The 24,514-nt window shown below is 42.3% G+C and overlaps 1 protein-coding gene across 1 annotated transcript in view; it reads left to right on the top strand.

Moving 5' to 3' along the window:
- Positions 1-24,514, top strand: part of LOC126252453 (cholecystokinin receptor type A-like) — a 188,482-nt gene that overhangs the window by 44,551 nt on the left and 119,417 nt on the right. Inside the window, exon 4 of the mRNA XM_049953347.1 lies at positions 7,060-7,256. Within this exon, the coding sequence (XP_049809304.1) occupies positions 7,060-7,256 (197 nt within the window). The remainder of the gene's footprint in view (positions 1-7,059; positions 7,257-24,514) is intronic.

The raw sequence follows: 24,514 nt of genomic DNA, 5'->3' as shown, positions 1-24,514 counted from the left end.
CTATAAGTAGTTATACGCCTGTAAGTTTTTTAGCTTTCAGTTATATTTTATTGTTGTATGATGCTGACATACTGTATGCCACTCTGAAATGATCGGTGACTCAATAGACAAGTAACTAATTAACGTTGTTGGTAGTGGATTCGGACCAATAAGCAGCGGGGTGCGACCATATGAGTTGTGTTACTACGTGCATAACTAACTGTTCAATATGAACTACAGCGAGTTAAAGACATCCCACCAATACGATTTAGTAGTTAAGATTTCTATGACGAATGATGTAAAAACGCAAAATGTACGACGACGGTATGGCTAATTCCCGTGCACAGAAAATAAGTTACGATATAACACAGACCAAAAGAACGCCAAATAATATAATCAACTCTGGAAGTGCATTAAAATGTGTAATGTAATTCACTGAATTGATTTAGTTTGGTAAAAGTGCACTGCATGAAGAGTTACTTTACATTGCAAATACTGTATTGTCCTCATTCACTTTGTTATACGCAAATATTTTCCCTAGTTTCCAATTCTGTATAAAAGAGACACATGTGCAGCAGCGCCTAACGAAATTATTCGTTCTGTTTATGTTTCAGTCCAAATAAGACGGTAAATTGCGTTCTTGTTCCACACTCAGCGTCGCTACTAGAACTTTAATTTCAACAGGAAGTACTTAAATAAGATGATGACTGATGTATTTGGTTCAACAACTTCCCCTTGGTCAAACTAAGAAAACTGAGTAAAATCCGTGTAATTTACTGTAAACAGCATGAAGTTATCACGTACTGACATGTTAACCACACAGTGCCAGCATACTATATTGGCATTACATCAGTTACGTTCAAATCTGATTAATGTTCTCTACTGTTACCTCAGAGGAGTCTCATTGAAACAAAAAGTGGGTCAAATTTTTTTAAATTCATAACAGAGAAATACAATGCACTATAAAGGTAATACAGGCTTCACCGAAAGTGTCTCAGCAGAGCATTAATTTCCTTACTGCAAGATAGGTTATGAAGGTTTCCTGCTTTTTCGTCCAATTATGATCCATAATTTTGATACATTTCCAAACCACACTGAAACTGAACGGTCATTAATATTTTTCGTCGTATATAACTTATATCGCAGCGATGTTGCTGTTTCTCTATATGACTTAATGCATTGAGATTCCCATTCGTACAACTACACGAAATTTTGTATTGAGATATGTTTTCAAATTAGCGAACAATGTGTTTCCAAACAGAAGTTTATTGTTTCTGGGGTTTATATAAGTGATCTTGTGCTAGTGCACTTGCTTGCGTACTTCTAACAGTACGTATCCCTTTAACTTCCCGTGTCCTGCCTTCAATATTTGCCAAAAATTTCGTGACACAAAGTCAGCCACACAGTTAAGCAGTGCTCGCTGAATATAAGACTATGCGTTTCACGTAGTATAATCTCCGAATTATACGAACCCACCCATTATGCTCCAAGCACTTACGTTACTGCTCTAATTCAGATCTGAAGAGTAACGTGTCGCTATGCATTTTCATCAAATGCAGGCTGGAGTACCCAGTTATCGTGGTGGAGAATCGAGTTATTAGTAGCAACTAGAAGAGAAATACGAACTCGTTTCTGAAGCATAAGACGTTTCGTAGTAACGTGGTTGGGTTAGTTACAGCATTGTGTTAAAGAATTAATTTGACTGACATAAATACAACCACTAGCACACATTCCAGTTCAATATCTCATGGTGTTTTGGCTGAAGGTAGCTTTTACCGTTGAATGATTTACTTTTTTGAGATAAGAAAAAGTGGTTATTGGTTTTGCTGTATCTCTATAGTATAGAACAAGCTGCATATAACAATCTTGACTCTTGATACGACAGCTAGATTGCGCCTGAAGTCAACTCTGGTGTGTCATTGCAGCTTAGTGAGTCGCTTCCACAAACATACGAAAATTACAGAGAATGCAGGCTCTTAACATCAATGGTGTTATTTTAATAAAAGATCACTAATAATAAATTTAGAATCTAAAATCCTTGTCATGGTTCAAAGTATAACCTATGTTTAACACCTTACACCGACATTATTCTAGTAAGTTTTACTTCCTATATGGTTTAACATAACTCTACCATCTGGTGAGCAACATGTATGAAACAGGCGAAATACCCTGTCAGGAAGTCGTTTCTGAAAGTATTTGTATGGAGTGTAGCCATGTATGGAAGTGAAACATGGACGATAACTAGTTTGGACAAGAAGAGAATAGAAACTTTCGAAATGTGGTGCAACAGAAGAATGCTAAAGATTGGATGGGTAGATCATATAACTAATGAAGAGGTCTTGAATAGGATTGGGGAGAAGAGACGTTTGTGGCACAACTTGACTAGAAGAAGGGATCGGTTGGTAGGACATGTTCTGAGGCATCAAGGGATCACCAATTTAGTATTGGAGGGCAGTGTGGAGGGAAAAATTGTAGAGGGAGACCAAGAGATGAATACGCTAAGCAGATTCAGAAGGATGTAGGTTGCAGTAGATACTGGGAGATGAAGAAGCTTGCACAGGATAGAGTAGCATGGAGAACTGCATCAAACCAGTCTCAGGACTGAAGACCACAACCACAACAACATGGTTTAACATACATCTTGATCTAAATTTTTGTCTCTTTGGGAACAGACGATATGTAGGCAGCGTAAGGTCTCCCTGTTATCACAGGGACAGTCAAAACCCTCTAAGAATCCAAGTGCAGTAGCCACGATAGATTATCTCCATCAGTCAAATGGCTCTGAGCACTATGGGACTCAACTGCTGAGGTCATTAGTCCCCTAGAACTTAGAACTACTTAAACCTAACTAACCTAAGGACATCACAAACATCCATGCCCGAGGCAGGATTCGAACCTGCGACCGTTGCGGTCTTGCGGCTCCAGACTGCAGCGCCTTTAACCGCACGGCCTCTTCTGCCGGCATCTCTATCTCCATCAGTCAGTTCACCTCACAAGCTGGTTGACAATTCGATCCGAAGTGGCACAGCTGGTGCTGATTCGTGAATACTGGCCATGTTTTGTAATGGGGTGCAACACTGCGCACGTTGCGAGCGCTTCCTAGCGCGGGCTGAAATGACTGTTAGTGACTGTGTGGTCTCCATAGAAAGGTGTCGTCACAACACTGTTGCTACAACTGCTACAGAGTCACTGACACCGTTTTCAATATGGACATCTTCAAGGAGGTTAGTAAATGATTGTCCTATTGACTGCTTCAGATGAAGTCGACATTATAAGTAACTTCTCAACGTGGATAGCAACAGAAGTTCTGTCCCTATAGGGAATCCCTGGCAATACGCGAAAGCTACGCCAGTAGTTTTCTGTACCGCTTCGCTACTGGAACAGATGGATCTATCTGGCATGAGTCCCTCAGACATGAGCAATATTGTAAGATGGGACGCAGAAGCGATTTGTGAGCTGACTCCTTGTCTCAGTATCCTGCTAATGAACCAGATGCTGTCACTTTCCTAACCTAGGACTGAGCCTATGTGATCATTCCATTCAATTTCCTTACAAATTATCACAGGTATTTGTATGAGTTGACTGATCGTAAATGAGACTCACTGATACTGTAATCCTAGGACGTTAATCTTAGTTTTGTGAAGTGCATAATTTTACATTTCTGTACATTTAAAGCAAATTGCTAACATTTGCACCACTTTGAAATTTTATCGAGGTCTGATTGAATGTTTCAACAGCGTCTTTCAGACAGTACTTCATTACAGATAACTACATCATCTGCGATAAGTCTGAGGGGATTAGTAATATTGTCTGCCAGGTTTGACAAAAGAAGTGACGCACACAGACGGCATTGTCGAATGTCAGTTGTCACTTTGTACACGTACATCTACATCTAAAGCTACATCTACACATATACTACGCAAACCACCGTACGGTGTGTGGCGGACGGTATCCTGTACCACTGCTAGCCATTTCCTTTCCTGTTCCACTCGCAAATAGAGAATGACACAAACGGCTATTATAAGCCCCTGTACGAGCCCTTATTTCTCTTATCGGTCATACATACACTCCATAGGCGGATGTGCAAGTGATCAGAGGTGCAATTTTCTCTGACCAGTAGAACGACCACCAGAGTGCATTAGTGTTGTTCAGGTTTAGTGTTGTTACCAGATTGGTGTGGTTCATAAGGGGCGTAAACAGTGTCAGATGTTGAGTGATCACTGTGAAGAATACGGAGATGCCACGTACTTGCGTGAGACAGTGTTATCATCATCACCTCATAGAACTTGAAAGTTGCCTCATTGGATCTCTCCATTTGACCAGCTGAACGAATCTTGCAAATATATAGATATTTTGGGCATTCGGAAGTGACTGTGGCCCGATTTTGGACTTCACGGGAACAAGAGGGCAAACATACCCTTTGTGAAGGTTCTGGTGGACAACGTCTGACCACCACAAGGATTGATCGCCAAATTATGCACCAAGTGCACCATGACTCCTTTACATTTGCACCTGCCATCCGAGAACGAGTAATGGAGTTACTGTAACACTGCATATCAACCCGCACCATTGATTGGAGAGTATCCAAAGACGGACTGTGGATTTACTGTCCCATTCGTAGGTTGCCATGTAGACTACACCACAGACGGCAGTGTTTGGAGCGGTGCCGAATTCGGGAAGCAAATACTGCTGATGAATGACATCGCGATGTGTTCAGCAATGATACTCGGTTTTGCACGACCGTATATGACTATCTTCGGCGAGTATGAAGGCAATCTGGGGTGAAGTCTCATTCTTGTAATATTTTGGGGAGACACAGTGGACTTATTCCAGTCGCCATGGTGTGGCTAGCCATCAGCAGTGACTTCAGGTCACGGCTGTTAGACACTGAGGTAACTCTGACGGTACAACGGCATTCACGGACATCCTGGGTCCCGTACGTTACCTTTCACGTGACTGTGTCTGGGTGCGATTTTGCAGAAAAAAATTCTCATCCACACGTGGCACATGTCTGTATGAACTACCTTGCTGATAGCGAGGTACTTCCAGGACCAGCACGATACCTGAGTCTGTCATCGATAGAATATGCATTGGAACAGCTCCGTCCCATTGCGAGTATCCAGGACATCAAGGACCAGTTACAACAGTTGTGTGTCCCAAAAGAGGATACATGTACTCCGTGACACCATTCCCAATTGAATCAGTGGGTGCATCCCGGCCAGAGAGGTCGCAACGTTATTTTGTTAAGTGGGCAAGTTCCTTGTCAACTTGACTCGCTATTTCTTACCTGAATTTGTAAGTAAATGCCGTCCGGAGTGACCGAGCGGTTCTAGGCGCTACAGTCTGGAAATGCGCGACCGCTACGGTCGCAGGTTCGAATCCTGCCTCGGGTATGTATGTGTGTGATGTCCTTAGGTTAGTTAGGTTTAAGTAATTATAAGGGGGATTGATGACCTCAGAAGTAAAGTCCCATAGTGCTCAGAGCCATTTGAACCATTTGTAAGTAAATCACGCAACAGTAAACAGCGAATTTGGTCAAAATACCTCGAGGTAATTGACCCGAAATTGTAATCGTAGATATTTTTTCTGTGAGCCGAATAATTCTTGCAACAATGCTGCAATGCACACTAACCCAACAACGTCATAACGAATCCTGTTATGCTTCACAAACGGGTTACTGTTTCTCTTCCAGTTGCTGCTCTGTAATCGATTCTCCGTCGCGATAACTGGATATTCCATTCTGCACTTGATGAAAATGCAGTTTAACGTAACAGGTAATCAGGGTTACTTTCTAGCAACATTAATGTTCTTCATTTCTTACATAGCGATATGTTATTCTTCAGACTGAATGGGAGCAGTAACGTAAGTGGCTGGAGCGTTATGAGTCGGTTTGCATTATTCAGATACTATTTTCTGTGAAACGGACAGACTTACATTCAGTGAACACTATTTAGCTATGTGGCTGACTTTGTAGTCCAACTGATGCCACAAACTTTGTAGCGAATACTGAAAGCAGGTCACGGGATGTATTGTTAGAAGTGCACAAGCAAGTGTACTAGCACTATATCACTTATCCAAGACCCACAAACAATACACTTCTGTTTGGAGACGCATTCTTCGCTACTTTGAAGACATGCGTGAATACACAGTTTTATGTAATTATACGAGCAGGAATCTTAAGCACGAAGCTCTAATAGAGAAATAATAACATCACTGCGGTGTATGTTATATATGGTGAAAAATATTAAACACCGTTCAGTTTCAATGGAGTTCGGAAATATCGTGTCAAAATTCCGTATCATAGTTGCGAGAGAAACCAGAAAACCTCTATTACAGACGTATTGTCAATACACACATACCTATCTTGCAATGAAGAAATTAATGCTCTGCTGAGACTTCCCGTAAGACTTGTACTGTCATTGTATCGTATTTTATTACATTGTTCTGTACTAAGGAAATATTAAAAAAGTAGTTCAAATGGCTCTGAGCACTATGGGACTTAACATCTGAGGTCATCAGTCCCCTAAAACTTTAGAACGACGTAAACCTAACTAACCTAAGGACATAACACACATCCTTGCCCGAGGAAGGATTCGAACCCGCGACCGTAGCGGTCGCGCGGTTCCTGACTGAAGCGCCTAGAACCGCTCGGCCACACCGGCCGGCAAGAAAATATTATTCTCTTTTCTTTTCAGTATGACCCTTCTGAACTAGGAATAGAGGGAGTTTAATGAGATTTGAACGTAACTGATGTTGCACAGTGTAGTTAACATATCAGTAAGTGACAACATAGAGCTTCATACAATTTATTACACGGATTTCAGCCAGTTCACTTAGTTTCACCTAGAGGAAGTAGTTAATCCAAATGCGGCATTATCATCATAACATCATATAGCCCCTCAACCCGTGAAGTTTCATTTCTCTTCCTCCTCTGAGTGTTTCTGTACTTCCGTGGAACACGCCTGAAGTTACTTGTACATCTGTCGATGACTCTCCTCCCAAGAAACCCTCAACCCAGACAGAAATTTTGTTTGATAGGCCTTGTTCTCGTATTTTTGTTAATAAATGTGGCATACACAGTCATAAACCGGAATGGTACCGGCACCGCCTCCGCCTACCGCCGTCGTCTGGTTGCAGGAGCAGCGCGTGCTGCCGCGGCGGGGTGCGCGCCGGCCACGTGTGCGCGCTGCAGAGGCCCGCGCTCGCCGCCAACTCGGACGCCTCGGGCAACGACTCCACGCAGTGCCCGCTGCGGGCCAGCATCGCTGCCCGATCAGGTGAGTGGCCGCAGCTGCCACGTGGACTCCTTTCTTGTAATGTGTGACCGCTTTGTACAGGTCGGAAAAAGAAACACACTGATAATAAGATGAGAGCATGTTTGCGTACATTGCAAGCAGGGAGTATTCCAGGTAACCAGAGGTCGCAGACGCACTGTCATGAAACTAGGGTCATAAAACGACAGCCAAACAGCGGCATGCGCGGAGGAGGGTGTGCATTTAAATCAACGTGCCCCTGTGTCCGCTTCGGTAGCAGCGTGGTCAGCGAAGCGGCCGGCCTTAAAATTCCTGCCGGGTCGGAGCAACACCGACTCAAAGGAAGGCTTCGGCGCTTGTTGGTGACGTCAGCTAGGCACGGCGAACGCCAGATCTGTTGCAGGCAGAAACGCCTGGGCGTGCTTATCACTATAAATCTCTTATTTATGGACAAAATATTTGGTATTGTTTTGGATTCTGCAGTTTTATTTAGATGAAAGATTTTCTTACTATCGTAAATCTACAAATGAAGATCATAGTTCTGTATTACTGAATTCTGTCGAAACAAACGTAGATCAATATGACAAGATGTTTTGCCCCATTACAAGCTTCGGAAATTTTACATTCAAGTAACTATATTTACTTGATCCATTTTCTTATCGAAACTTACCCCAATCCCCTTACAATGAACTCGTTTTTTTTTATTTATTTATCTATTTTCGTTTGACATCGTCACTGGAAATGTGAACTAATTTACATGTGTAAATGTCCAACAGTTGCCAGTCATTAGATTACAGTCGTTTTCAACGAAAGGAATTCTAAACAAGAAACAAAATAGCTTCATACATCGAAAATACTGCTGAGCTTAAACTTTTTTAAACATGCACATTAGAAAAGATAAATATTCCCCTCTTGCAACTGAAAGAAGAAACTTTATAAGATAAAAAATTTTATTTGATAAAACAAGTATCTCTCTTTTGCCTCTTCTTCTGTCCCCCACCCCCTCCCCCAACGTGTACAATCGCAAGATATTTCATTAACATTCAGTGCTCCTCACCCCATAGTCAACCGAGATACTTAAAGAAGAGCACCAATATGTTCACAGTTTCTTGTAAAAGCAACCCAGTGCAAACGTAACTTCCTCAGATTTACAAATAAGGTAAAGAAGCACGAATTATGTTGCTGCTGGACCATGAAGTTCTTTTTGTATGTCAATCCTTAAAACAGGTGGAAATTTAAGTTCAGGAGTACACTATTTATTAAGAAGTGTAATGAATTGCACAATTAATTGATTGCAGAAATCTCTCAGAACAATGTGTGTTGGTCAACTACCGCCAATAGCTTTACATTTTCCTGTGTCAGACAGGGAGACACCACCATCATGAGTATGCCTGGAACAGACCTGGCGTTCACCGTGCCTAGCTGACGTGACGTCACGAACAAGCGCCGAGGCCTTCCTTTGAGTCGGTGTTCGTCGGAGTCGGGACCTGGGTGTTGTATTGCCCTTACATTCGTCTCATCATACGGCACATTCCACTGTTGAGATGGCTGTATAGACACATACCGAAAGCCAATAAATCAAAGAAGGAAAAAAAAGAAGAAGAAAACTTTGGCCCTGCTGTGCGACGGTAGTCTGAAAATTTTCTTACCTAACAAAGAAATAGGAGGTTTTTTCTTCAGATTTATTTTTAGTTTTCAACATAATCTCCTTGGAAGTTTATACAATTCCCCCAACGATGCTCCCATCAATTTAACCCGTCCAAATAATAGTGTCTTTCTCTGCAAAATAATTGTATACAAAGATGATGGCTTCTTCATCCGACGAAAATTTCTGTCCACCGAGATCAACACCTAACCGAGGGAGCAAAAAGCGACACTTGCTCCAGATCTGGTGAGTAATGAGGGTGGTTAAGCAGCTGAACCCGCAATTCGTAGATTTTCGTCATTGCGCACGCTGAGATGTGAGACACCCCAGAATTGGAAATAGTAGCACACAATGTCTGTTCAGCTTTGTCATTCCTAAATTTTCAGTCAATATTTGACCAACACGCTCTTTAGATATCCTCATACCCTCCGCTCGTGTACATATACATCTATATAATTACTCTGCAATTCACAATTAAGTGCCTGGCAGTGGGTTCATCGAACCACCTTCAAGCTAATTCTTTATAGTGCCACTTCCGAACAATGCACTTAAAAAACTAACAGTTAAATCTTTCATGTGAGAGCTCTGATTCCTCTTATTTTATTACGGTGATGATTCCTCCCTTTATTGGTTGGGGCCAATAAAATATTTTCATCCTCTGACGACAAATTTGGTGAGTGAAATTTCATGAGAACTTCCTGTCGCAACGAAAAATCACCTTCGCTTCAATGATTGCCACCACAATTCAAGCATCATATCCATCTCACTTTCTCCCATATTTCTTTGTAGTACAAAACGAGCTGCCCATCCTTTGAACTTTTTCAGAGTCCTCCGTCAGTCATATCTCATGCCGCTTTATCACCGCTTAGAAATAATCTACAAGAGGTCGGACAAGCGTAGTGTAAACATTCGCTTTAGTAGAAATTTTACATTTTACGAGCGGCCTGCAAATAAACCGCAGTCTTTAGTTTGCTTTCCCCACAGCATTATCTATATGATCGATCCAATTCAAGTTATTCGTAATTGTAATGCCTAAGTATTTATCTGAATTCAGAGACTTTAGTTTGTTTTATTCTCTAACCGAAATTTAGCATGTTTCTTTTAGTGCTCATGTGAATGATTCCACAATTTTTATTATTTAGAGTGAATTGGCACTTTTCGCACCGTACAGTTATGTTGTCTAGATCGTTTTGCTATTTGTTTTGATCATTTGATGACGTTATGAGACGGCAAATGACAGTATCATGTGCAAAAAATCCAATAGGGCAGGTCAGGTCGTTTCAAATCTTTTACATAGATCAGGAACGTCAGGTACTGCTTACGTTTTACTCGATGAGTTTCTTTCAGTTACTACCAACTGTGACCTTTCTCACAGGAAACTGCGAGTCCAGTCGCACAACTGAGACAATACTTCATAGCATGCAATTTGACTGGAAGTCGCTTGTGAGGAACGGTGTTGAAAGCCTTCTGGAAATCTAAAAATATTGAATCAATCTGACATTCCCTGTCGATAGCACTTCGTGAGAATAACGAGCTAGTTGAGTTCCACAAGAGCCGATATTTCCTTCAATGTTGGCTATCTGTCAATAAATCGTTCTCTTCTAGGTAATCCTTAATGTTCGGACACAGAGGAAGTTCCAAAATCTTACTCCAAGTCGACGTTAGCTATATGGGTCTGTAATCCAGCGGATTACTCATATTCCCTCGTGTGTCTTGTACAACTATCCAGTCTTTAGGTGCGGAACTTTCGTCGAGCGAGCGGCTGTATATGATTGCTAAGTATAGGACTATTGTATCTGCACACTGAACAGAACCTCCCTGGTATTCATTCTGGTCTTGAGACCTTGTCTTTATTAAGTGATTTAAGTTGCTTAGCTACACCGAGGATGTCTACTTGTAAGTTACTCATGTGACAGCGGTTCTTGATTATGATTCAGGAAAATTTACTTTATCTTTTGTGGAGAATAAATTTCGGAAAACTGTGTTTAGTAACTCTGCTTTAGTGGCACTGTCTACGTAACATCTCCATTGTCATTGAGCAGTGAGGTTATGAATTGTGTTTTTCCACTGGTGTACTTTACATACGAACAGAATCTTTTTGGTTTTTCCGCCAGGTTTCAGGACAAAGTTTCGTTGTGGAAACTGTTAAAAGCATCTCGCACTGAAGTTGACGCTAAGTTTCCAGCTTCTGTAAAACTCAGCCGATCTTGGGTGTTTTGCGTTCTTTAGCATCTGGCATGCTTTTTTCGTTGCTTCTGCAATAATGTTCTGACCAGTTTTGTGTGCCATGGGAGATCAGCACCATCTCTTATTAGTTTATCGGGCGCTGATAACCTCGTTGTTGTGCGCCCTAAAACGCTAATCATCATCTTATTAGTTTATTTGGTGTCTATCTCTTAATCGCAGTCGAGACTGTTTCTTTGAAATTAAACATCTGGTCTGCACTTACATGGTGATGTTGTAAGGAATCTGCTTTTTTAATTACATGTATGTTGCCTCTATTTTTGATGGGTTTTGATGTTACGGTATTCAGTCTCGCTGTAAGAGCCTTGTGGTCACTAATCCCTCCATCCATCATTATGCCCCTTATTTGCTTATTGTTCCAAAGACATCAAGTATGCTTTTCGCAAACATTTACACTTAGAGTGGACTTATGAACTAATTATTCAAAATAATTTTCTGAGAAACCGCTCAGAACGGTTTCGGACTATCTTTTATGCCTACCACCGAATTTAATAAAGTATTTTCGCCAACATATCGAGGGTAGATTGAAGTCACAACCTACTAAAATTGTATGAGTGGGGTAACTATTGGAAATGAGACACAGATTTTCTTTGAATTTTTCAGAAACTGTATCTTCGGAGTCGGAGTGGCGGTAAAAGGAATCAATTACTAATTTATTCCGGTTGTCAAGTACAACCTCTACCCATACAGACTCACAAGACCTCTTTAATTCAATTTCACTTCAGTTTGGGCTTCAGTGCTTTCTACTTGCGATTGGAGCTTTGGATCTTTTCCATCAAAGTTACAACAATTTAAGACTGCAATACCGATTGTTTCTAGGTCTACCTTCCTGTGTTTGTCCTGCACCCTTTTAGACTGACGTCTTTTCCGTAGTTTCCCGAGACCCCCTAACCTAAAAAAAGAGCCCACATCCCTCTGCTATCTCTCTCACCTTAAACTGACGGTTCTCTAGCACCATTTTGCCAACTTCAGCAATGTTACCGAAAGTGGTTGCAGTTCGTGGCTACCCCGCACGTTCATCTTCACGACCATGTTTACCTTCAGCTGTCCAAAATGATGGTGCAGAGTCCCCATACAAAACGTCCAACTCGCGTTTAATTTGTGTTGATGTATATCCTTTCAAAAACAAAAATCTGATGACATTTCAGTACTCAATTTTGGCTATTTTCTCAAAAACGCTCGCATCGACTCTCTGAAACGACTGTAAAACGCACGTTCAAAAAGGCTCATATTTTGGTCCATGCTTTACTATGCATAAGCAAACAAATTACCCAACTTTCGTTGACACGAGGTGCTTTCTTCACGTTCACGCTGAGATCGGGAATTTTTCAGACTACCCTCGTATTGTTAAGCTAAAAAACACTATATCTACACTGAAGCGCCAAGTAAACTGGTTAGAGTGCGTATTCAGTCACAGACATACGTAAACAGGCAGAATACGACGCTACGGTAGGCAATTCCTGTATAAGACAGCAAGTGTCTGCCACAGTTCTTAGATCGATTACTGCTGCTCCAGTGACAGGTTATCAAGATGTAAGTGGTGTTATGGCCGGCGCATCTCCGGGGTAGCGATGAAGTGAGGATTTTCCCATACGAACATTTCAAGGGTGTGTCGTGAATATCAGGAATCCGGTAAAACATCAAATCTCCGATATCGCTGAGGCCGGAAAAAGATCCTGCAAGACCAGGACCTATGACGTCTGAAGCGAATCGTTCAACGTGACAGAAGTGCAGCCCTTCCGCAAATTGCTGCAGGTTTCAATGCCGTACCATCAACAAGTATCACCGTGTGAACCATTCAACGAAACACCATCGATATGGGCTTTCGGAACTTCACGCCAGGCCTGGGCCCGTCAACACCGACATTGGAGTGTTGATGACTGGAAACATGTTGCCTTGGTCGGACGAGTCTCGTTTCAAATGGTATCCAGCGGATGCATGTGTACGGGTATGGGGACAACCTCATGAATCCATGGACAGTGCATGCCAGCCGGGGACTGTTCAAGCTGGTGGAGGCTATGCAATGGTGTGGGGCTTGTGCAGTTGGAGTGATACGGATCCCTGATTCGTCTAGATACGACTCTGTCAGGTGACATGCTCGCAAACATCCTGTTTGATCACCTGCGTTCATGCATCTGCATTGTTCATTCCGATGGACTTGGGCAATTCCAGCAGGACATTGCCACACTCCTCACGTCCAGAATTGCTACAGAGTGGCTCCAGGAACTCTCTTCTAAGTTTAAACATATCCTCTGGCCATACATGAACACTATTGAGCATATCTGGGATGCCTTGTAACGTGTTGTGGAGAAGAGATCTTCACCCTCTCGTACTCTTAAGGATTTATGCCCAGCCCTGCAGGATTCATGGTGTCAGTTCCCCCAGCGCTACTTCCGACATTAGTCGAGTCCATGCCACGTCGTGTTGCGGCGCTTCTGCATGCCAGACGTTATCCTACCTGACCTGACAGGTCTACCAGTTTCTTTGGCTCTTCAGTGTAATTAAATAAGTTGAAGGTAAAGAAGGGAGACAAACGATAAACACCGGGCCAACTTCAAATTTTATCCGTAGCTGGTTACTTTAAAGGTGAAAGTTCGGTGATGTTCACTGTTGTTACGGATTGACCAAATTTTACTCCCGTGCTGCATGCGGGACAGATTCTTCAGCACCGCGCGCGCGCTAAGTTAGGACTGCAACAGGAGTTTGTACATCATTTATTGACCAATGACTCCATGCGTCAAATAAGGATAGGAAAAATCGATCGGTTAAGATCGATACCATTATTTTAGTTTTGAAAAACCGCTATTTTTCGGTAATTTTTGATCTCGCTTGAATATATTCCTTTTTAATTTTTATTAATCATCAAGTAAAAATACAGAATTATCAATTAGCTAAAGCAGTAATGGTAAAATTTTTGGTTTTTAAATAAACCGGTTTCTAAGAGAAATGAGTAATTTATATGCGTAAAATTTGCATTGGTTTGAAAACTTACGTTATTGTAGGTAGAAGATGGGACAAGCCTTCAGTGCTAGTTTAATAACTAAGCTGACGTAATCGAGTAACAAACACATGGCATAAGAATTGGTACAGTATTGCTGAGACAATAATGCCCTGTAGCCACGGATCGTGGCGCAGTGTATGCGTGTACGCGACAGTTTACAATATTTTGTCTCACGTGATCTATTCGGTAGTTTTTCGTTGTCGTCGTTGGAAATCCGTTCTGTTGCTAGTGGCACCAACCCTAGTCTGGAAATACTTCTACGAATTGACGTAGCGGTTAAATACGATGTTTCATTTGGTTTGAAAGATGAAAACGCAGTGGCTAGCACACTGGACTCGCATTCGGGAGGACGACGGTTCAATCCCGGGTCCGGCCATCCTGATTTAGGTTTTCCGTGATATCTCTAAATCGCTCCAGGCAAATGCCGGGATGGTTCCTTTGAAAGGGCACGGTCTACTTCCTTCCCCGTCCTTCCCTAATCCGATGAGACCGATGACCTCGCTGTCTGGTCTCCTTCCCCAAAACAACCAACCTTTAGAAGATACCGAGCGAGGTGGCGCAGTGGTTAGACACTGGACTCGCATTCGGGAGGACGACGGTTCAATCCCGCGTCCGGCCATCCTGATTTAGGTTTTCCGTGATTTTCCTAAATCACTCCAGGCAAATGCCGGGATGGTTCCTCTGAAAGGGCACGGCCGACTTCCTTCCCCATCCTTCCCTAATCCGATGAGACCGATGACCACGCTGTCTGGTCTCCTTCCCCAAAACCAACCAACCTTTAGAAGATGAAAAAAAATTTTCTGCCATTTCTAAAAGCATACCACCAACTGATTCTTAATATATACTTGTAAAAACAGAAAGTGACTGATCTGCTGCCTATGTGTGCGTAATATGCCGATGCTTGTAGCCATTGATAACGTACAAATTACCACGCAGGACAGAGTTCTTCAACCTCAGTTCCAATCTTTAGCAATGATTACTCGGAATACTCGAATACTGATAGAATTTCACATTACAACATGATTTTGGAGCAGAGTTTCAAAAAATTAGACTCACAAGGAGTTTACTCGTGATTTTTTGCAGTATTCAGTGACTTACTATTTTTCGAGAAAAGCCCTAATGGCGGACGGACAAAGTTTTCTTTTATTTGCCTACTTACTTTAATGTTTCGCTTTTATTTTCCTTGAAACTGAGAGAGTCAAAATGTTTCGATCTTTTTACGATTTTTTAGAAACCGGTTATTTTGAACGGTTTTAAAATTCAGGCTAAACTAGCGTGGAAAAAAACCATATAACCGAAAACCTGTTTTTTCAGAGATCCCACCATCCCTAGCATCAATACAGCGGTTGCTGCTGTGGTGTGGCCGGTGTATAACGGCAATGCGTAACCATGTGACGCAGTACCCATATGGCGGAGTACTGAAGCAGCACAACAGCAGTTGGCAGCGCCCTTGTCCAGCAGTTACTGTGTAGTGATCAGGACAGCCCTCATTTATCACGGTTTTGTTCTGAGGGATACTGGTGTCTCGCTCTATTGTATGTGTCGCATTTCTTGGCGTCGATAATGCTGACCACCCAGCAACGTGCTATCAGGGCGCATTGTACTGAAGAAACTACGGTGAAAGGCTGCTCTGGGTTCTGCAGTGGCTTCAGGGGAAGACTTCCTGTTTTCCAGTCAGCTGTCTATTGAAAAACCCATCTTGACCATTCTCCAGAATTTCGTTGTTGTTCCAGAGGGGTCCAGTCTTTCTGAGAAATATGTTTAACAGATTGAAAGAAAGAGTTGCATTGATGTTAAATAAAAGTGTTCTCCATCACAGACTGGCGGGCCTATTGGAGGCGTTGGGGGGCATGCCTAGTCTGTGTCAGGTGGCCGCCACAGGTGCGCCCCTGTCCATTAGCGGCAGCGTGGGAGTGAGGTGTGTCATAATACTTTAGATGAACAAGTTGCATTTTGGACAGCTGTCCTCTTATCTCCTATTGTTTAGTTGACTATAAATCCTTTTGTGTTGCCAAAGGACCATTGCCTCAAGGTGAACAGTAAGAGTGGTCAGCTTGTGCCACTCGGCGCTCGGCAGAGCAGGTGGCCGTTTTGGAATCGTCTGTGTCCCAGTGGATGAATGGAGGGAGGGAGGAAGGGCAAGGATGAGGGGACGTAAGAGGGCCTTGAATTTCGGAAGTTTGTGAGTGCCTGTTGAGGAGGACGCACATTCAAGTTCTGCCCCCTTCCCATTCTTTTGGGACGACGATTTTCCCCAGTACATGTGATGCCTTATGACCTGTTCATTATGAGTGCTGTGTTTTTCACGACAGTTTCGAAGTGTAGTTAGAACAGAGAGGCACTTTTTCCATCAGTTGTGGTAGCATGTATTGGCTTCAATTGTCTGGGCTGCAGGATGGTTTTTGAGCATGCACCTGTAGTAAACTCTGGTGTCAAACAACGATAGATACTGTTCTCAGCTGTATGCTTACATGCAATACACTTACAAAACTCCTCTCTGTCCAACACCAGCATCTCGTCAGTTGAACATATTTCCTGCCATAAAGAATAAAGATAGTATCATTCACCCAAGCCTTTTTCTCGCCAGCTTGTAAGTGAAGGGTAGAATTCGAGTGTGGCTGTCACTCGCTTCGAGTGGTATTGTGAAAGTTTTTCCAAGCAGGATAACCTGAGTTGTATGGTATCGTCAATTTTTGAGCTGTACAGCGATTTTAGGCATTCCTTGTGTAGTATTGTGCATATAGTTGCGTAATTAGGGCCGATCTGTATGATTAACCAGGTAAGCAGGGCCGATACTTACGTCAGTTTCCCAACCAAAATAAATAATGTTCACTAATCTAACCTTCCTCTCGTGCATCTGCGCAGTTTCTATGTGTTGGGGGTGCACTTGGCGTTTCCATCGAGAAGGACCAGGGTTCGAGTTCCCGAAAGGGCGCCACCATTTTTAATTTTCCCACAGTTCCCCAGTGGGAGGTGGGGTTGGATGTCGGCTGAGCCCTGGGACAAAGAAATTCCCACCAAATTTCGAAATTCCTGGCAAAATTCGAAATCCCCACTAAAATTCGAAATTTCCGCCAAAATTCGATTTTCTAGCCAATAGGGTAGGTTGGGGGGGAGGGAGGAGGAGGGGGGGGGAGTGGTGACTGTGACTCACGTACAGGTTGACGAAAACACATGACATCATCCGGGGGTGGGGCTGAGCGTCATCAAGGGGGGATTAATTTATGAATTTAATACGTTTCCATATCAATTTGATATCAAAATTGCGCTCATGCCCTCATCGCCATACAACAAGGGTCCAGTAACTCATACATTACCAACACTGGTCCCTGCAGCGTGTGTCTCAGCACTTAACGCTATAGGTCTATCGAGTTGCAGCAACTGTCTGCAGCGGGGAGCGAGTCACTATACCGACGGAAATAAAGTCGCAGCACAAAAAAATAATTAATGTAAAGTAATGAAATTTCCAGAATACGTTTGTCTGGGTAACATATTTAAGTGATTAACATTGGAAGTTTACAGGTTAATCTAATCTCAAAATAAGCCACTGCAAATGAGAAGTCCTGGTGCATTAATAACAAGTGTAACCGCCAGAACGTTTAATGTAAGCGCACAAACGTCCATGCCTGGTACACTTGATTGGTCAGTAGAGGAAAGATTAATGCTGTTTGTGGATACTGCTGGAGTTTTTGTCTGATTATATCCCATATGTGCTCGATTGGAGACATAGCTGGTGATCGAGCGTTATCCCGTTGGAATGTACCACCTCCAATGCCGTTCATGAATCGCAGCGCGACAGGTCAAATCATCAGATCCTGCTTGGTAATGTGCCATCATGCATTAGGCCACAGCAAATGCTGAGTTGAGATTTTGCTCACTCCATCTTGTGAACGCTTTGACTATTGAATAAAAAGTTAGAATACTAACCTACGCTCACATTGAGTAGATGAGAGTTTTTCATTGGTTTAAAAAGTAAAATTATTCTCCACCATTTCATTGCATTGACCAGCTATGCCATTCCAGATGTAAGTTAGCTGATGATTTTTAATCATTCTTGCCTGTGAAAAAAATTTTCATATGTAGAGATAACGAATTAAATAATTGCCAATTCATTATGTCCAAGAGTTTAATATTTTGTTATTGAGTGTTGGAAGTAACTGAACCTGATTTTTGTGTATCACTTGACCCCTGAAAGCACAGTGATAAATTATTTTATATGTGGAATGAAAAAGGGAATAGCTGTTTTGTCTTTCTAGAATAGATCCAACCTTTCACTTTTATTAATTTATGCATTCTAGTTACATTACAGCAGCATTTCTAATTGCACCTAATATTAGCTGCATTACAGGGCCAGGTTCATATTTATCTAGACTGTCTCTTCAACACCCTGGGTGTGAGAAGACAGTTCATAATAGGTTGTAGATGTATTTTAATTTTAATTTTAATTTTAAAGTGTATTTAATGGAAGGAATAAGAGATGGATATTTGACTTTATACCTTCTGCATACATGGTTACGTGAAAAATATGTTGTCTTGGTAGTGGTAATACTTAATTTAATGTACTGATTAGTAACTTTGTAATGTGTTTCCGAACTTAAGGTAACAGTGGAGATTGGGAGTTGGTTTAAATGTCTATAATCAGCAGCATCAGATGCGAGGACTCGGTAAAACATTGAGCCAGTCACACCTGATGCAGCGAAAACAGAAGAAATGTCACATCTTCAGGTAGTGTTACATGCTATAGAATGTTATAATTGCACAGAGAGTTTTTTTTTTTTATTAATTCAATGTGGTGTTGTAGAACCTTCGCTTACCTTTGCTATGTTTGTATGTTTGTCTCGTCTTCACCTCCTGCGTGTGATGTAGCATCCGATTCCGTATCTGTGCTTGTGTGTGTGTCATTTAATGTGTACTGCTGATTTTTCCGACGTGGAGCCTGTCTTATTCTAGCGTATGGTATCTCCTGTTGTATGTCGCATATAGTGCTCGCGATACTTCTTCTGTGATGTTGTTTATAGAGTTCCAGTCGTCATGTCCTAAGTCCTGGTTTCCTAAACTCGGAATTACGTGTCCGAGGATATCGCAGGTGAGCACTATATGTTCAGGTGTACCATTCTCCCCACAGTAACAATGTGAGTCTGTTTTAGGCCAAACATGTGGAGATGCACAGGATACGTGCCATGGCCCGTGAGAAAGTGCACCATCCCACGTGTTGGATTTAAGTACTTCAAATTCATCCACTCTGGTATACTGGGGAAGAAAGAGCAGACTCGTGTTCCTTTATCAGGTGTGTCCCATTCTGTGTGCCATGTATCAATTCTCCACTTGTTTAATTTCCGTCTGTCGGTTATGTCTTGTCCAGTTATTTCCCTTATTTTGTAACATCTTCCCTTCTTCAGCCAGTATGCAGCTGCTCTGTGGCGAATTGTAATGTGGATAAGGAAAATTTCCAGTACCATGCAGAGTTCTTTAATCGAGGTCATGCCGCAAGCCTCCAAGATTCAGGGTAGAACACTCCTCTGGCCGCGCCTCACAATGGTTTTATGCGTACCTAAGCATAATCTATGTGCCCAAGCACAAGTTATTTACTCAAAGAGTGCTGTGCAGTGTGTCCTCATGGTCTGAATGACTAGCGTCTATCTAATAGTGTTCAGTCTTGCAAGCTATGCATCAGTTTGGTCGCTTTGTTGATTGTCAGTCTGGCATGTTCGTTAAAGTGTAAATGTTCAACAATATAAATGCCAAGGTATCTTGTCACAGGTTTCCTTTTTATAGATGTGTTGTTAAACTTCGTAATTGGATTTCTTTTCAGGGTGCCTCTTAAAAGTAGGTAAATAGTTTTGTTTGTTGCTATTGTGAGTCTTTTGTTCGTGCACCATTCACCAATGAACGCGAACAGCCGCGTGATTTTACTCTGTAATTGGGGCCTGGAGTTTGCAGATACCATGACCATAAGGTCATCAGCGTACACAATCACCCTGTTAGCCAGGTCCTTGTCTTCTAGTATATTCAGTACTGTTTCTATGGCTATGTCCCAGAAAATCGGTCCGCATATGGGTCCTTGCGGACAGGCCTTTGTTACCTTATTCATAACCTTTTGGCGACCAGTCTTCCATTCCACTATCCTGTTTTTACAATAATCTCTAAGGCTGTTGTGTAGAGCCATTGGAACATGTATCTCTTTAAGTCTTGCAAACAGCGCTGGCCACCAAAGGTTGTCGAAAGCACCAGCTATGTTAATCGGGCTTGCTACTATGTCTTTGTCATGTATTGTCTATGTCATTTCTATGGCCCTATTTACTGCGTCGTCGATAGACTTAAGTGGTCGAAAACCAGACTGATGTGGGCTATGGACGAAGATCTGCCGGTGCGATTGAAGTCTGTCGCACTGCAATCTGTCCTGTGCCCTTGTCAGAATCTTAATGAGGCATCTTGATCTGTATGTCTTAGGTTTAGGCGGGTCTTTGTCTTCCGCTTTCTTGATTATAACTGCATTTGCCGTCTTCCATATATTCGATATTCGTCCTTCTAGTAGAGCATCATTCAGCCAGTCTGTTAGGTGTGGTACGATAAGTGGAGCAGCTTGTTTGATGGTTTCCGGGTGAATGCCATCTGAGCCCGAAGCCTTTTTGTTCTTTGTTTTGTATAATGCCAGTGCAGCTTCCTGATGAGCAAAGGGGATGGAGTGAAGCTGGTTGTCCTGAGTGCGGTCGTCTGCAGGAAAGAAGTGTGTTGAGGAGATACGGTGCTGTGCATCTCCAGCCTCTTGTGGTGGTACGATCTGGTTTCTTCAGTTCTGATAATACTGTAGGAGTCTTAATACGAACAGTCTGCAGTTTAAGCGGCTCCCCCCAAATGTCGTTCTGTAAGTTTGTCCTAACATATGTGTCCTCGTGGTCTTTCCTGGTCTTATGTAGTTCGTCTTTGTATCGTGTTTTATCGTCACGATAATGTTGAAGTGTAATTTCTCTGTTTTGTGCTGTCTTCGAATTTTTTATAATATCGACCTATCACAAGTGTTTTTCCTTAGTCTTCTTAATAGTGCTGCCCACGGTGCTCTTTGTTTGGGTGCGACGCGTGCTGCAGGTAATACTGTAGCCTGTGCTCTCTATAAAACATCTGTAAGAACATGAACTCTGTAATCTATGCTTCCTTGGGTGCCGCATAGAGAAAACTCTTCAATCACTTGCCTTAGTTTTTGCCAATTTGCTTTGCCTAGCAACAACCTTGGGTGTTGTAATGTGTCTCTGTTGGTGTCTGTGTTTGTTTTAGTGTGTATAGTTATTGCGTTATGATCATTGAGTATTCTCTTATCCAGCTCCTGCCAGTTCGCTACCTGTATGAATGCTTCGCAGTTTTCCAGAGAAATGTCTATGTTTCAGTCTACTCCACTATTTCCGTAGTAAGTTGGCGGCTGGCCTGATTTGCTTAAAACGAAAAGATAACATTCGTTTATAACGTCGAATATTATTTGTCTTCTGGCGTCCGTTCTGACAGAGTGCCAGAGGACTGACCTAGCCTCTATGTCCGTTAAGATAAGTAGTCATCTAGCATTTGCAAATCGAGCAATATCTTTTATTATTTCAGCAAAAGCTTCTACATCCAATTAGTACTGGGCGTAGATCGACGAGATGATCCATGTTTCCCTGCCTAAAGTTATTTTGACTGTAACTGTATGTTGTGTGCATAATTGCGTAATTTGTGTTACTGTAATGTTATTGTTTAGCACAATGATTGAAGCCTTGGCCTTATTTGTGCCGGTGATTTGCATGTACTGCCTCCTAAGGCCTGAAATTCTTCCATCTCGTGTATAGGGTTCTTGCAGATACAACATATCTACATCTACATATATACTCCGCTAGCCACCAAGCGGCGTGTGGCAGAGGGCAGTATTCCCCCCAAACGGATATTTCCCGCCCCGCTCCCCTCCCCTCCCCTGCTCCACTCGCAGATCGCGCGAGGGAAAAACGACTGTCTGACGCCTCAGTATGAGCTCTAATTTCACTAATCTTTGATTGGTGATCATTGTGCGATTTGAAAGGTGGTGGTAATAATATATGCTTTACATCCTCGGCGAAGATCGGATTTTGGAATTTAGTGAGCAACCCCTTCCGTTTAGCGCGTAGTCTATCTGCTTCAGTGTGAAGTGTGTCCCACTTCACACTTTCTATGAGATTTATAACGCTGAATAATGGCTAAATGTCGCTCTTCTTTGGACCTTCTCATTTCTTGAATCAGACCCAGCTGGTAAGGGTCCCATACAGATGAACAATACTCTAAGACTGGACGAACTAACGTATTGCAAGCAATTTCCTTTGTTGAAGGACTGCATCACTTTAGGATTCTACCAATCAGCCGCAATCTGGAGTTCGCCTTACCCGTTACTTGTGTAATCTGATCGTTCCATTTGAGATCATTTCGAATAGTCACACATAGATATTTGACGGATGTTACCGCTTCCAAAGAGTGGGCATTTATTTTGCACTCGTACATTAATAGGGATTCTCGTTTTGTTATACGCAGTAGGTTACACGTACTCATATTGAGAGATAACTGCATTACAACACGCATTTATTTTCTGCAAATCCTCATTGATTTGTTCACAACTTTCGTGTGATACTACTTTCCTGTAGACTACAGAAACATCAGCAAACAGTCTAATGATGCTATCAATACCATCAACCAGATCGTTTATGTTAATCGTAAAAAGCAGCGGATCTATTACGCTGCCCTGGGGCACACGTGATGTTCAGCTTGTTTCTGTTGAAGTCTCCCCATTCAGGACGACATACTGCTCTCTGTCTGTTAGAAAACTTTCTATCCAACCGCATATGTCATTGGATAGACCGTAAGCTCGCACTTTCTGGAGCAAGCGACAGTGCGGAACTATGTCGAACGCCTTTCGAAAGTCGAGGAATATGGCACCAACCTGGAAGCCGGTGTCTAGAGCCAGTTGTATATCATGCACAAAAAGGGCCAGCTGTGTCTCGCATGGCCGCTGTTCCATAAAACCGTGCTGGTTTCTGCAGATGAGCTTCTCAGAGTTTAGAAAGGTCATTATGTCTGAACACAAAATACGTTCCACGATTCTACAAAAAATCGATGTCAGTGAAATTGACCGGTAACTATGTGCATCAGATTTTGTACCATTTTATAGACTGCTATTACCTGTGCCTTCTTCCAGTCACGTGGAACTTTCCGCTGTTCCAATGATCACTGATAAAATGGTACTATATTTGTAGCATAGTCAACATAAAATCTTACGGGGATACCTTCTGGGCGAGATGCCTTTCTGGCGTCTAAGGATCTTAACTGTTTTACAATCCCAGATCCACTAACCACCAAGTCAGCCATCCTTGCGTTTGTTCGATAATTGAAAGGGGGAATGGTGCTGCAGTCCTCTACCGTAAATGAGTTTATGAAAGCTAGGTTTAGAATTTCGGCCTTCTGCTTTCATCATCCTTTACATTACCCGTACTGTCAGCAAGAGAAGGTATTGAATTATCTGTAGCGTTCATAGATTTTACGTACAACCAAAATTTTTTGGGGTTATTTTTAGAACCTGCCGATAAAATATTGCTTTCAAATTCTTTAAAAGAATCTCTCGTTGACCTTTTGACAGCTGCTTTCATTTCTCGTAATTTCTGTTTGTCAGCGTTGCATTGACTACGTTTAAGACGACTGTGCAAAATTCTCTGCTTTATCAAATGGTTCAAATGGCTCTGAGCACTATGGGACTTAACATCTTAGGTCATCAGTCCCCTAGAACTTAGAACTACTTAAAGCTAACTAACCTAAAGACATCACACACATCCATGCCCGAGGCAGGATTCGAACCTGCGACCGTAGCAGTCCCGCGGTTCCGGACTGCCTAGAACCGCACGGTCACCGCGGCCGACTCTGTGCTTTATCAGCAACTTCCTAATATGTTTGTTGTACCAAGGTGGATCCTTTTCCTCCCCTATATTTTTGCTAGGCACATATTTCTCCAGCACGTGGTCGACAATACCTTTGAATTCCGACCAAAGATGCTCAATATCTTTGTGTCCCGCGATGAATACTCGAAGCTGACTATGAAGATATTCATTAATGACACGTTTATTTGCTTTCCGAAACAAGAAAACTCTACGCTGTTTCTTTGGTCTTTTCGCAACTTCCACGGACATAGAAGCCACGACATTATGGTCGCTAATAGCTTCTTCTAGATTAACTTCCTCAAAAATATCACGTATGTTTGTCGCCAAGATATCTAATATGTTCCCATCTCGAGTTGGTTTTCTAATCAATTGTATGTTGAGAGCGCTCCTAGAATGACTTCACACGATTCTTTGCTTCTGTCCCCTGTGATAAACGTGTAATTTTTCCAGTCAATGGACGCCAGATTAAAGTCTC

This window comes from Schistocerca nitens, chromosome 4 (assembly GCF_023898315.1).
Source record: "Schistocerca nitens isolate TAMUIC-IGC-003100 chromosome 4, iqSchNite1.1, whole genome shotgun sequence".
In the NCBI taxonomy this organism is placed as follows: domain Eukaryota; kingdom Metazoa; phylum Arthropoda; class Insecta; order Orthoptera; family Acrididae; genus Schistocerca; species Schistocerca nitens.
The sequence above is the reverse complement of the archived record's forward strand: the minus strand, read 5'-3'. Positions and strand labels throughout refer to the sequence as shown.